Source organism: Lithobates pipiens, unplaced genomic scaffold, assembly GCF_037356315.1.
Source record: "Lithobates pipiens isolate NorthernLeopardFrog02 unplaced genomic scaffold, aLitPip1_a1.2 Scaffold_23, whole genome shotgun sequence".
NCBI classification, from domain to species: Eukaryota; Metazoa; Chordata; class Amphibia; order Anura; family Ranidae; genus Lithobates; species Lithobates pipiens.
Genome location: NW_027507785.1, coordinates 20,906,335 through 20,921,876, shown reverse-complemented (window position 1 = coordinate 20,921,876; position 15,542 = coordinate 20,906,335). Strand labels below are relative to the sequence as shown.

General features: G+C 47.9%; 1 protein-coding gene across 1 annotated transcript; it reads left to right on the top strand.

Annotated features, from left to right (window-relative positions):
* Window positions 1–12,416: 12,416 nt before the first annotated feature.
* On the top strand, window positions 12,417–14,771 carry LOC143927252 (heat shock 70 kDa protein-like). Its single transcript, XM_077451254.1, has one exon. It carries the CDS (start codon window positions 12,642–12,644, stop codon window positions 14,571–14,573), a length of 1,932 nt encoding a protein of 643 aa, XP_077307380.1. The 5' UTR covers window positions 12,417–12,641; the 3' UTR covers window positions 14,574–14,771.
* The last annotated feature ends 771 nt before the right edge of the window (window positions 14,772–15,542 follow it).

Sequence of the window (15,542 nt, the reverse complement as noted above, 5' to 3'; positions counted from 1 at the left end):
CTTCACTCAGCTCCCGCAGCGCGACCCTGTAATCGGCTTATAAATTCGGCCGAGCGGCTGGGAAACCACCAATTCACCTCTGCCATAGCCTTCTAAGCCATGGACAAGTATCTGGAGAAATCCGGCGCGCGAACGAACGCGGCGCGGCCGCAAATTGAGGCCCCGGCTTCGGCCTACTCGGCTACCTTCTCCTCGCAGCGCACAACGGACATGGAGGTGAGCAGTGACCCATCCTCCCCTCGCTCTGCACAACCCCCACTGACCTCTCAAGCTCCTCCGTCCCAGGGCACTCTCCCCACAACCCCTGCTGGTGATTCAACTACGGAACGCATTGCCCAGGCCGTGGCTGCTCTATTATCCCCCATGATCTCTGCATCGGTGGAAAAGGCCGTAAATGCAGGCATGCAACAGTTAAAGGCCCAAATAGGCGAACACCACACCAGACTAAACGACCTGGAACACCGCGTGTCAGACATGGAGGAGGAATTATACCAGGCCCAAGCCACTGAACGCTCCCAGGACAGGACAAACCAATACATCTTACAGAAGCTCGATGACTTGGAGAATAGGGCCAGACGGAGTAACTTGCGATTCGTTGGCATCCCTGAGTCGCTTCAGACCTCCGAATTATCTGACTTTTGTGCGATTCGCATCCCAGAAGCCTTGGGCCTCCCGGGCCCCTGCACGGTAGAGAGGGCCCACCGTATGGGTCCCGCCGCACCTGAACGCAAATCCCCCAGACCCATAATTGCAAAGTACCTCAATTACTCTGACAAGGCCCTGATCCTGCAGAAGTTCAGACAAACCCGTTCTCTTCAACTGGATGGAATCAAGGTCCTGATTTTCGCCGATTATTCCATCGAGGTCTCCAAGAAGAGGAAAGCATTCCAGCAGGTATGCTCGGAACTTTTCAAAATGCAACTCAAGTTCTCCCTGGCCTTCCCGGCTGTCCTGCGCTTCAAAGCTCCAAACGGAGACCAGCTGACCTTTCAAGATCCCTCCGAAGCGGAGGCATTTCTACGCTCTCTTCACTCGGATTCGCACCCCCACACCCCATCCAAGCCATCATCGCTTAACCGCTCCCTGGACCAAAGGAGCCCACGGAAAGACTCGCCCAAACGGTTCAGGCCCTCTGCCCCGGACCGCCATCCCCGTGATACCCCTCGGTGAAGACATGGCAGTCTCCCTGATTCCTCCTCTGCTCACCTTTCCGGTGACCCTTTTGCCGGGTCCATCAGACTTGTAAGTTGCCTTGTTAGTTTTTCATTCATCCGATCAGGCAAGGATGATGCTCTGCCTGATGTTTACCCGGTTTCTCTTATTTTTAGGCCTCGTGCCAAGTTATGCTACTATGTAGAAATCACACCACCGTTGTTTTGTTTTCTTGGCCACCTCTACATCGACTGACTCTCTGTCCTCGCTTAGACGTGGCCCTGCCGCTATTGCGGCCATTATATATGTTGTACTTTTTGATTACACTAGTACCTTTGTATTGTTTATTTGTTTTTTATATGCTCTTTTTGCTACGTATATTTTTACGGTCCACATTTTCTTTTATATATATGCTCCCCCTGTAAACTACCCTGTTTTCTTTTTTGGGTCTTTATCCTAAAATGTTTAAACTACATATATCTACGAAGCTCCCTCCTTACATGTCTTATGACGTTATTGTGCTCCCTCTGGACTCACTGTGCAAGACTAGCGCCGTACCATGGCACGTATTCTTTTTTGGCTCTCCCTTAGCACTTTTAACCTTGCTCATACTCCCACCCGAGTGCTTTTGCTCCATGCCTTGGGTCGTGCACTGGGGGCTGGCCTACACAGTGACTCCATGCGGAAAAAAGCGAAGTTCGCTCCAATGTTTTTGTTTATGTATGTGTTTCAGTTTATTCCCCATCCCCCCTGCTCCCCCCCCCTATCTTTCTATCGGAGACCACGTCCCCCCTCTGTCCGTCACACTTTACGGGTTCCACTGCCACACCGGGTTCTTTCTATCCAATCTACAATCTGGCCTACTCGGTCCACCGGCTAGCGTTAAATATACAACATCGGCTCATTTCCCCTTCTCGCCCCCCCTGACATGAACATAATATCCTGGAATGTGAAAGGCCTAAGATCGCCCAATAAGAGAATGAAGGTCCTACGGCACCTAAAAAGATTGAAAACAGATATTGCCCTCCTACAGGAAACCCACTTATCCGCTCCAGACTTTCATCGCATGCAGAAACTCTGGGTTGGAAAGGTCCTAGGCTCAGATGCCGTTAACCGTAAGGCGGGTGTTCTCCTGCTGATACATAAAAACCTCCCCTGCGAAGTATTGTCCACACACTCAGATTCTCAGGGCAGGCTCATCTCAGTGCATATTCGCCTGGGAACCAAAGACCTAGTGATCACTAACGTGCACGCTCCCAATAGCCCCGGTAAATCCTTTTACAGCAGTCTGACCTCCTGGCTCCTTCGTTTCACCCAAACCCCTCCTTTGGTCGGCGGTGACTTCAATGACATCCTTCACCACGTAGACGACAGATCCCCTCCCCCACGACATAGATTAAAAAGCGCTCCCTCTGACACCTCTGTTTTTGCCTCCACCATGGAGTCCCTACATCTTCGTGATCTGTGGCGCCTGTCTCACCCGGCAGACAGGGAATACACCTTTTACTCCCACCCCCATAACATGTTCTCGAGAATCGACTATTTTTTCGGATCCGACGATCTCATCCCCAATCTGTCTGAAGCAGAAATACTTGACATTGCTATTTCTGATCATGCCCCGATCTTAATTCGACTTGACAACTTAGATCTCCCACCACACCCTAGACTGTGGCGCTTCCCCTCCTATCTCCACAATAATCCTGACTTCCAACACTTTATGGCGGTATCCTGGCGTGAATACTCGGAAGCGAATTCCCCCCACTCTGATTCCCCCAACCTCTTCTGGGATGCTGGTAAAGCGTTTCTCAGGGGCCGAATCATCTCCTATGCGTCTTCCTTCAAAAGAAACGCCCTGTCCCATTATAAACGCGCCAGCGCGAGACTACATCTAGCCCAAAGATCCCTCTCCACTACTGACTCCCCCAACAGTAGAGCCGAATGGCAGGCAGCCAAGCAAGGTTTTGACACTTGGGCGGACACACTCGAACGCGCGAAAAGATCTCAACTTGACGCAACGCTCCACAAGTTTGGTAATAAGGCGGGTAAACTCCTAGCGAGGCTGTGCAAAGGCGCTTTCCATCCGACGCACATCACCTCTCTTAAAGATACGAAGGGTGTCCTTCACTCCACCCCGCAAGCAATTAACAAGGTGATGCTAAACTACTACACGGCCCTCTATGCTCCAGACCCTATAGATAATGCCTCCGCCCGCTCTTTCCTAGATAGTGTGCCCCTAACTAAAGTCACTTCTGAACAATTAGAAGCCCTTAATGCCCCCATCTCACTCGCCGAAATCTCCTCCACGATCCGCACACTAACCCCGTCCAAAGCTCCAGGTCCCGACGGTTTCACCAGTGAATTCTATAAAACCCTCTCCTCCATCACAGAGCCCACACTCCACAAGGTATACAATGGCATCTGGTCCGGTGGTCCATATCTCCCCTCTGGGAACCAGGCTGTTATTAAACTCCTCTACAAAAAGGGGAAGGACCCCCTCGAACCAGGCTCGTATAGGCCGATTTCCCTCCTCAACCTGGATGTCAAGATACTGTCCAAAATAATAGCCACTAGACTAGCTGCCATTATTCCCTCCCTAATTCACCCTGCCCAATCTGGCTTTGTGAAAGGCAGAACTGCCACCTTGAACATCCGTAAGGTTATGCTCGCCCTGGAACATGCAAAAAACAACCCCGATGGGGACTTTGCCATTATAACATTAGATGCGGAAAAGGCCTTCGACAATGTCAGTTTTGATTGGCTCTCTATGACCCTATCCGAAATGGGCTTCAAGGGCCACTTCTGCCACCTTATCAAAGCCATGTATTCTTCCCCTGCAGCTAAATTAGTTGCGGCTGGTGTTCTCTCAGATGAATTTCACCTGCACAAGGGCACTCGTCAGGGGTGCCCACTTTCCCCGCTCCTCTTTAATATCGCCCTAGAACCCCTGTCCAGATATTTATCACACAAAGCCCCCCTTCACGGTATCCGCATAGGCCAACATGATCTGCGCACCTCCCTCTTTGCTGATGATGTGCTCATTTTTTCGTCGGACCCTGCCTCCGACATGCTCACCATTAAAGAGGTCTTTGACGTCTTCAGATCCTGCTCAGGGCTTCGAATAAATTACAGCAAAAGCGAAATCCTCCCGATAGGCTCCCATCGTAAACCCCCCTGGACGCAACACTCTATCTTCACAACCGCTAGCTCCCACATCACCTACCTTGGTATTAAAATTGGTAAATTGCCTTCCTCCCTTTACCACCTTAACTACCCCCCCCTGATCACAAAAATTTCTCAGGAAATGGTGAACTGGATGGATCTGCCTCTCTCGCTTCTGGGAAGATGCCACCTTCTAAAAATGGTTAGTTTTGCCAGGCTACTGTACCCACTCCAGACCATCCCTCTGCTCCTTCTCCACAAGGACATCAAGACTCTGGAATCAGCTTTTTCTTCCTTTTTGTGGCAGGGCAAACGCCCACGTATAGCCCTAAAAGAGTTGCATCTTCCCAGACACGAGGGGGGTATTAGCTTACCTAACTTAAGATTGTATAATTTGTCATGTTTGTTACGCACTGGCTTGGATTGGATATCCCAATCCTCCAGATACTCCAACTACTCTATGGAAGCCGCCATGGTCTCTCCACTTTCGTTGACAGCTCTCCTCCACTGCCGGTGGAAATCGGTACCACCACTGCTTCAACACAATCTCCTACTCCGGGACACTGCCATAGCCTGGAGAGAAACCAGGAAGTGCCTCAAGCTCCCCCCTTTTGTTTCCAGACACCTCCCGATACAGGGGAACCCTGCTTTCTCCCCTGGCCTTCTCCACAAGCCATTCCACCTCTGGAAAGAGAAGGGCATCACCAGCTTTGCTACACTTTGTGACCTGGACTCTGGCCGCCCTCTGCCATTTGCTCTTCTAGCAGAAAAGTTTTCCCTCCCTCCAGCCCATGCCTTTCATTATAGACAATGTACCAGCTACCTAAATGACATCTGCAGAGAGGAACATAAACGCTTCACCCTAACTTTCTTGGACCGTCTGCTCAGGGATGATACCTACAAAATATCTGATGTCTACAAACCTTTGCTCCAGCGATATTCCTCCCCCCTGACATCTTCATCTGTCGCCAATTGGAAGAAAGACTTTCCTGACCCGGATTTAGTAGACAAAATTCTGCAAGGTCTCAACAAAGTCTATCGACTGACTCCCAACGAACTTTGGAGAGAATCGCAACTGAAAATTGCCCACAGGGCATACCTTCCCTTCCTTCCATCTGCCACTGATCAGGATACCACCAAGTGTCCCCACTGTCTTCTCAACAGGCCCTCGCTGGCTCACCGCTTCTGGTCCTGCTCCTACATCTCATCATTCTGGGACCGGATACTCGCCTACATCTTCAAAGTTACCTTATTGAAACTACCAAAGGACCCCCTCCTCCTCATTTTTGGTTATTGGAACCCCCTCTTGCTTCCGTGGTCTCCCACCGGTGGCCTCGTGCCCCCAAACAGCACGCCTTGCAAACCTTCCCGCAAAGACTGGGCTCTTCTCTGCTTGCTACTAGCCAGGAAATCTATTCTGAAAAGCTGGACTTCTTCTCTTCCCCCCTCCGTTGATCAGACGCAGAAAGACCTCCTTTCACTCCTCTACAAGGACCGATGCAACGCAAACTTTCGGGACGAAAAAGCGAAGTCTCGCTTCTACGCGCTGTGGCATCCCTTCATATCACTCACTCTCTCCCCGGTGGACATTACTAATTTGGACCACTACACCTTTTTCTACTATGGCGCTCCTTCATCTGCTCTGGGGGTCGGCCTCCCCCCCCTAATGTCTAATCTGCTCTCAATAACCCACTACCCCCAGGTTCCACCCTACGGAACCCCCCGCCCCTGGGACTAGACACGAGAACCCATGGCTCCTTGCCCCCTCCCCCTCCTTCTCCCCCCCCCCCTTTTGCCCTTTCCTGTATGTGACCCTTCCTCCCTTCCCCCCCCCCCTTTTTATCTTTACTAAATCTTGGGAAATGTCATTTTCTTGGTTAACTTTATATTGCTATCGCAACAACCTTTTGCCTCAGGATCCATCCAGTTACTGTTAGTTTGCTGCTCTGTTTTACTTGAGTTATTACTTGCTATTTGGTTCTTTTGTTACAGTATGTGATGTACGATTAATATGTTGCAGCCTCACTCTGTTCTCCTTCTCTTCGCGCATCTCATCTGCGATGATGGTCCTACTGTACTGCACTTTCTTTTGTTGCATATGTAATATTATGTCTGTTTCATTTCTCAATAAATACTCTTTAAAAAAAAAAAAAAAAATCGTCATTTGAAAAAAATAAAACAAATAAAATGTCCCTCTAAGAGCTATGGGCAATGACTTGGAGACAGGTGGGGGGCGGCACTATCTTCCCCTCACTCGTCTCCATGTCAGGCCAGGGACAGGTCCGGATCGCCGTCACAGACCCGGCTCCTAACTTTTTTAGCTGGCTCCTAGATTCCAAGCAAATTTGTCAACCCCTGTTCTAGAGGGTTCTCCCCATTGTATTACCATCTATACTGATCATAAAAATCTGCAGCATTTACAATCCGCGAAATGCTTGAACCCACATCAAGCTCGCTGGGCCCTCTTTTTCGCCCGCTTCAACTTTAACATTACTTTCCGTCCAGGTGCCAAGAACCTTCGAGCCGATGCTTTGTCCAGGTCATTTGATGTCAATAATTCTGAGAATCATCTACAGTGGTGTGAAAAAGTGTTTGCCCCCTTCCTCATTTCCTGTTCCTTTGCATGTTTGTCACACTTAAGTGTTTCGGAACATCAAACCAATTTAAACAATAGTCAAGGACAACACAAGTAAACACAAAATGCAATTTGTAAATGAAGGTGTTTATTATTAAAGGTGAAAAAAAATCCAAACCATCATGGCCCTGTGTGAAAAAGTGATTGCCCCCCTTGTTAAAACATACTGTAACTGTGGTTGTCCACACCTGAGTTCAATTTCTCTAGCCACACCCAGGCCTGATTATTGCCACACCTGTTCACAATCAAGGCATCACTTAAATAGGAGCTGCTTGACACAGTAAGGTCCACCAGAAGATCCTTAAAAGCTACACATCATGCCGAGACCCAAAGAAATTCAGGAACAATTGAGAAAGAAAGTAATTGAGATCTATCAGTCTGGAAAGGGTTATAAAGCCATTTCCAAAGCTTTGGGAATCCAGCGAACCACAGTGAGAGCCATTATCCACAAATGGCGAAGACATGGAACAGTGGTGAACCTTCCCAGGAGTGGCCGGCCGCCCAAAATTACCCCAAGAGCGCAGCGACGACTCATCCAAGAGGTCACAAAAGACTCCACAACAACGTCCAAGGAACTGCAGGCCTCACTTGCCTCAGTTAAGGTCAGCGTTCATGCCTCCACCATCAGGAAAAGACTGGGCAAAAATGGCCTGCATGGCAGAGTTCCAGGGAGAAAACCACTGCTGAGCAAAAAGAACATCAAAGCTCGTCTCAATTTCTCCACAACACATCTTGATGATCCCCAAGACTTTTGGGACAACATTCTGTGGACCGATGAGACAAAAGTGGAACTCTTTGGAAGGTGTGTGTCCAAGTATATCTGGCGTAGAAGGAACACTGCATTTCATAAAAAGAACATTATACCAACAGTAAAATATGGTGGTGGTAGTGTGATGGTCTGGAGCTGTTTTGCTGCTTCAGGACCTGGAAGACTTGCCGTGATAAAAGGAACTATGAATTCTGCTGTCTACCAAGAGATCCTGAAGGAGAATGTCTGACCATCTGTTCGTGTACTCAAGCTGAAACGAACTTGGGTTCTGCAGCAGGACAATGATCCTAAACACACCAGCAAGTCCACCACCGAATGGCTGAAGAAAAACAAAATGAAGACTTTGGAGTGGCCTAGCCAAAGTCCTGACCTGAATCCTATTGAGATGCTGTGGTATGACCTTAAAAAGGCCGTTCATGCTCGAAAACCCTCTAATGTAACTGAATTAGGACAATTCTGCAAAGATGAGTGGGCCAAAATTCCTCCAGGACGCTGTAAAAGCCTCATTGCACGTTATCGCAAACGCTTGGTTGCAGTTGTTGCTGCTAAGGGTGGCCCAACCAGTTATTAGGTTTAGGGGGCAATCACTTTTTCACACAGGGCCATGATGGTTTGGATTTTTTTTCACCTTTAATAATAAACACCTTCATTTACAAATTGCATTTTGTGTTTACTTGTGTTGTCCTTGACTATTGTTTAAATTGGTTTGATGTTCCGAAACACTTAAGTGTGACAAACATGCAAAGGAACAGGAAATGAGGAAGGGGGCAAACACTTTTTCACACCACTGTAGATCCTGGTCCCATCATTCCTCCGCATCGTATTCTAGCCACCACTCAGCTGCAATCTACGCAGCCTCCTCCTGGTAAAACTTTTGTAGCTCCTGCACTTCGTCCCAAACTCCTTGCTTGGACACATGACTCCAAGTTCTCTGGACATCCTGACATATCTCGTACTTGTGACCTTCTTCAGCGTCATTATTGGTGGCCTTCTCTTCGTAAGGATGTCAAGGAATACATTCAAGCTTGTACGATTTGTGTACTATTCAAATCTTACACGTCTGCCCCTGCTGGGTTGCTTTTGCCCTTACCAGTGCCCGATGTACCTTGGCGTTGTATTGCCATGGATTTTATCTCAGATCTGCCTCCCTCAACAGGTTCCACAGTCATCTGGGTAGTGGTGGATCGGTTCTCCAAAATGTGTCACTTGATTCCTCCCCCAGGCCTACCTTCTGCTCCCAGGCTTGCCACAACTTTCATTAAGGAGATCTTTCGTCTTCATGGTATGCCTTCCCATATCATCTCTGACAGAGGAGTTCAATTTACTGCTCGGTTTTGAAGAGCCTTGGCCAGCTCCTTTGGGATTAAATTGGATTTTTCTTCTGCCTTTCATCCCCAGTCCAATGGGCAAACAGAATGTGTCAATCAAAATGTAGAAGGTTTTCTCCGTGCCTTCATTTCAGCCCACCAAGATGACTGGGTGGACCTTTTGCCCTGGGCAGAGTTTGCCTTAAACCATCACGCCAATGCCAGTTCTGGAAAATCTCCTTTCTTCAAAGTTTATGGGCAGCACCCATCTGTTCCCTTTCCTGTTGCCATTTCTCCTGTGGTACCAGCAGCAGCTGAGACCCAAAGGTCCTTCAACTCAATCTGGAAAGAAGTCTCTGGGAATCTTCATCTAGCTGCTTCCAGGCATAAAACGGCGGCAGATCGTCATCGCCGTCTGGCTCCTAAGTTCCTGCCTGGCGATAGAGTTTGGCTCTCTACCAAGCACATCCGACTCCGAGTACCCTCAATGAAATTTGCCCCTCGCTTCATTGGTCCATTTCCTATTCTCCGCCAGATCAATCCAGTGGCTTTCAAGCTCTGTCTGTCCTCTCATCTCAGGATACCCAACACCTTCCATGTCTCCCTGCTCAGGCCACTGGTCCTCAATCGCTTCTCTCGCCCTTCTTCTCACCCCGCTCCTGTGGCTGATACCTCGGATCAGTATGAGATTAAAGTAATATTGGACTCCAAGTACTCCCGGGGGAGGCTATTTTATCTCATTGATTGGAAGGGCTATGGTCTGGAGGAGAGGTCTTGGGTCCCTGCCACCGATGTCTCTGCCCCATGTCTGGTGACCAGATTCCATCAGAAATTTCCCTCCAAGCCAGCCTTAAAGCTGATCTGTGTCTCACCTTTAATGCAGTGGGTCGGCTGGCATCTGTTGTTCCACTGTCAGGTGTTCAGCTCTGTGCACTCTGCAGCTATGGGTGTCGCCGCCCTTCACCTGTTGCCTAATATATGTTTCCTTCCTGCTACTTCCTGTCCAGCCCCTCATGTGCTTCTCTATTTAAATCCCTTCCTAACCAGCCACCATTGCTTGAGCAACGTTTGTTTCTGAAGCTCCCCTGTGTAACCTGTTTTACCTGACTTCTCGTAAACTGATCTTTTGTGTACCGACCCGGCTTGTTCTGATTACGTTGTCTGCAGCCCATCCTGACCTTGGCTCACTATCTGGCTCTCCTTGCTTCATCCATCCATCCTTGTCTACGGTGTCTTCTGGTACTTCCCTAGCGAGCAGGGTGAACCCGGGGGTTGTGACCTGGGGTCAGCACGCAGCTAAGTCCAAACCTTCGTGAGAGGGTCCCTGGCGGAACACCGGTTGACTCTTAGATTCCACGCCCTGGGGGATCCCGTGTCACCTGCTCGCCTGTGGGTTCGCTGTAAGAAGTACCGTGACAATTAGTCAGTGGTAAATGTGGTATACACTATATACAATCACCCGACACTAGTTAGTTTCCACAATCCATGACTTAACTTCACAGTTCACACAAATACGTTTTAAATTCAAACTGTAGCACTGACGTAAGGCATTTTTTTTTCCACAGTAGCGTGACAATCCCTCCACCTCCGGTCTAACTAATCACTCTCACCTTATGGCACAGACTCCTGTGCAAACAGGTGGTCATGCAAGTGGGTATAAAAAGGGTTAACACGGACCATAAACTTCTCTCACGTCTCCTTAGATCTCACCAAGGACGCCAGGTCATGGGTAGAAAGAAAAGATCTAAGTGCTCACCGCTTAAGTATAAGATTTAATTTTTGTGTTCAAACACAAACTACTCACATAAAGATGATAAAAACACAGCATGTAAAGCCGACAATCGCGTTAGTTCCGTTTGGCAGCAGCAGGTGACGTCATGCGTAGCTCCTTCCCCGTACGCGTTACGTTCAATCAGAACTTCAACCTCACCGGACTCCTCCCCCCTTTCTTTCGTTAGTAGACGGAGGCACTTGGGGAAGGGGGAGGAGTCTGGTGATGTCGAAGTCTGTAACGTCAACGATTCTCCAACAGAACTCCCTGAAGACCCGTAAGCCGCCGGAGAGGTGAGTACCAATCAAAAGAATTTTGATCGATCAAAAAAATTAATCGATTAATCGAGGAAATAATCTTTAATTTCCTCAGCCCTAATTTTTTGGTATCAAATTAGTTTCATAATACTCGGTGGTTGCCATGGTGATCATTGAGGATACGTTTTCATTATGTCCATTTCACTGAGACGCTATACTCACGCTACTTCCAGGCGTCGTAAGTCAACCACTCGCCTTGCCCTTAGTCGTGGTGAGATGACATCATGGCGTTATTTCACGAGATGACATTATTCATGGACACCACTAAACATCGCTGATGGCAGTCGTATCGACAACTGTGCATGCGCTGGCGCTTTTTAAAGTGTGCAGACGGCGCGCTGGTCAGTGCAGACTTGCCTCTCAGGACTAACAACATCCTAGCCATTTGTGTGTATATACCTATCCCAGGTAAGTGAAAACTATTTATTTTTGCCATTCTTTCTGTCTGCTTTCTTCATATACTCAAACGATATCCTGGGAAGGTGAAAAAAGACATCACATGCCTGGGTGTCTGTATACTGCCACCAGGGAGGACATGGACAAAACAAACAGCCACAAAAGGGTCAAACATATACAGACATAGGGAGCCCCTAGTCATTATAGGGTTAATAATTCCCAGCCATAAGGAAACCTCTCCACATAAATAGGTAAATCCTATCCAGCCAACACAGACCCATAGGAAATGAAAGAGTTAATTGCATTCAGCCATTAGGGAGTGGTTAGTCATAGAAGGGTTAATAATATTCAGACCACCTGGGAGACATCAGTCATGAAAGGGTTAATGGTGTTCAGCCTCCAGGGAGTTGACAGTCATGGAAGGGTTAATGTCATCCAGCCACTGGGGAGACATTTGTCATAAAACAGTAGACCCGTGTTCAGCCACTAAGAAGATGCTGGTCATAAAGGGTTAATCATATGAGAGCCGTTAATTGTGAGAGTATTTATCCTGTCTAGCTACCAGATAATCATCGGTCATGAAAAGGTTAACTGTATTACGCTTTATTGAGCTGCTGGTTATCTTGTCACCAGGCAGCAATTAGCCAAGAAAGGGTTAATTGTATTCAGCCGCTAGGTAGCGGTTATAAATGGAAAGGGTTATTCCCAACCACTGAGGAGCTGCAAGTCATGAAAGGGTTAACTCGGTCCAGACAGCAGAGATCTGCCCCCAATGTTCCTGTACATTCAGGAATCATCTAAAGTTGATGACGTTGTCTCAGGTCAGTGCTGATTGGCTGATGCTTCCAGGAAGTCTCTGGAAGGTTCCAGCTGCTTCCTAAGGACTGTGCGTGATTGGTCAGGAACTTTCTCACAGCTGAGCCAGCGAGTATAAATAGAGCTGAGCTGCACAGAGAGAGGCAGATAGTAAAACTCCCAGAGAGAAGACAGAGCTCAGCTCATAGAGGAGAACACAACTCCGTTCTCCATACAGCACAGAGGAGACGTATCTTCTGACACAGCAGAGGAGAACCAGCTTTATCTACTGACCCCAAGAAGATATAATATAGAGATCTACACATCCACCAGCAAGAAGATGGCGCCCAAAGACGTTGCAATTGGCATTGATCTTGGCACGACCTATTCCTGCGTTGGCGTCTTCCAGCATGGCAAGGTGGAGATCATCGCCAATGACCAGGGCAACCGCACCACCCCGAGCTATGTGGCCTTCACCGACACAGAGAGGCTGATCGGAGATGCAGCCAAGAACCAGGTGGCCATGAACCCACAGAACACAGTCTTTGATGCTAAGAGACTGATTGGCAGGAAGTTTGATGACCACGTGGTGCAGTCTGACATGAAGCACTGGCCATTCCAGGTGGTGAGTGACTGTGGGAAGCCCAAAGTGAAGGTGGAGTACAAAGGAGAAGAGAAGACCTTCACTCCTGAGGAAATTTCCTCCATGGTCTTGTTGAAGATGAAGGAAACAGCTGAGGCGTACCTGGGTCATCCTGTGAGAAACGCTGTGATCACCGTGCCAGCCTATTTCAATGACTCCCAGCGCCAAGCCACTAAAGATGCCGGGGTCATCGCTGGTTTAAATGTTCTGAGAATCATTAATGAGCCCACAGCTGCTGCCATTGCTTATGGCTTGGATAAAGGAAGCCGAGGTGAACGCAACATCCTGATCTTTGACCTGGGAGGTGGCACATTTGACGTCTCCATCCTCACTATTGATGAAGGGGTCTTTGAGGTGAAGGCTACAGCAGGTGACACCCATCTGGGTGGAGAAGACTTTGACAACCGAATGGTGAACCACTTTGTGGAAGAATTTAAGCGCAAGCACAAGAAAGACATCAGCCAGAATAAGAGAGCTCTGAGGAGGCTCAGAACAGCTTGCGAGAGAGCCAAGCGCACCCTGTCCTCCAGCACCCAGGCCAGCATTGAGATTGACTCTCTGTATGAGGGCATTGACTTCTACACTTCCATCACCAGGGCTCGCTTTGAGGAACTTTGTTCAGATCTCTTCAGGGGAACCCTTGACCCCGTTGAGAAGGCCCTGAGAGATGCCAAGCTGGACAAGTCTCAGATTAATGACATTGTTCTGGTTGGAGGCTCTACACGTATTCCCAAGGTGCAGAAACTCCTTCAAGACTTCTTCAATGGGAAGGAGCTAAACAAGAGCATCAACCCTGATGAAGCTGTCGCCTATGGAGCCGCTGTACAAGCTGCCATCCTGACTGGTGACAAGTCTGAGAAGGTCCAGGATCTGCTCCTGCTGGATGTGGCCCCGCTCTCTCTTGGTCTAGAAACAGCCGGAGGGGTGATGACTGTACTCATCAAACGCAACACCACCATCCCCACCAAGCAGACACAGATCTTCAGCACCTACTCTGACAACCAGCCAGGTGTCCTCATCCAGGTCTTTGAGGGTGAGAGAGCAATGACAAAAGACAACAACCTCCTGGGGAAGTTTGAACTGACTGGCATTCCTCCAGCTCCACGTGGAGTGCCACAAATTGAAGTAACCTTTGACATTGATGCCAACGGAATCCTCAATGTGTCTGCTTTGGACAAAAGCTCAGGAAAGCAGAACAAAATCACCATCACCAATGACAAGGGCAGACTGAGCAAAGAGGAAATAGAGAAGATGGTGCAGGAGGCAGAAAGGTACAAGGCGGACGATGATATTCAGAGGGAGAGGGTTGCTGCTAAGAACTCTCTGGAGTCCTATGTCTTCAATCTGAAGAGCACAGTGGAGGATGACAATATCAAGGACAAAATGAGTGCATCAGATAAGAAGGCCATTGTGGATAAGTGTAATGAGGTCCTGTCATGGCTGGACAAGAACCAGCTGGCTGAGAAAGAGGAGTACCTCCACCAGCAGAAGGAGCTGGAGAGGGTATGTAACCCTATCATCTCCAGATTGTACCAAGGGGCAGCAGGCGGTGGGATGCCAGGAGCCAGCTGCAGTACTCAGGCCAGACAGGGCTGCAACCCCGGACCTACCATTGAAGAGGTGGATTAAAGACTGCATGGTGTTTATTGCAGGACTTTTATGTGACTTTTGATCACCATTGCAGAGTTAGATTAAGGACAGTATAACATTAAAAATATAAGGACCTACGTGTGATTAATTGGACTGCACTGAAAAAGGACTAAATGTAGCACTCAAAAAAGTGTTTTTTGCAGGTCATCAAACACAGCAAAATATATTTTACAATTTTAGTAAAAAGTTTTTTCTATGTTTATGTCCATTGTACATATGGTAATTGCTATTTTTCTTAATAAATATTTACTTTAAAAAAAAAAAATGTTATTTCATTTTTATGCTAAATCTACATATATTTGCAGCATTTTCAGTGTAATATTGATTATTAACTTTATAGGAGATAAAATAACTCTTTAACATTAGACATGTAAATTGTATCAAAATACAAATAGTATGGGGCATTATAAGATCGGTAAACTGAGTTAAGAAAATATGTATTTCACCCACTCAGAATATGGAATATTCACAGCAAAGTTCTCTGAAAGTTTTTTTACCCTTTTTTGCCTCCCAGGGAATTGAACCAGAGGCTTAACTAGAACCTTCAGGGCCCCCAGTGAAAAAACCATGAAGGGGACGCCCAGCCGGGGTCCCTCCTCTGAGCCCAGTGGTGGAGTGACAGGGCCCGGTTGCAAGTGCGACCTTTGTGACCCTGATAGTTCCACAACCGGTGTCAGTATTTTTTTTTTTTTTAACCTTCTTATTTTAGAGAAAGGATGTTGAGGACACAGCCCTCAATCTCAAGCCTCAGCTGTACAGAATGAATGGACAGGAATAGCTCTGCACAGAGCTTCTCATTGATTCACAAACTGAAACATAGTAAACACAGTTTTCTGTTGTTCGGTTATGAATGGACAGAATCAGCAATCAGTACCAATCACTGACTTTAGTCATTCAGACAAGGAAGGTAAATGGTTACTTACCGGCCCCTTACCCGCTTTCCATCCT

Coding starts and splice junctions, on each gene's coding strand:
- LOC143927252 (XM_077451254.1), top strand. CDS start 12,642: ATGGCGCCCAAAGACGTTGCAATTGGCATTGATCTTGGCACGACCTAT.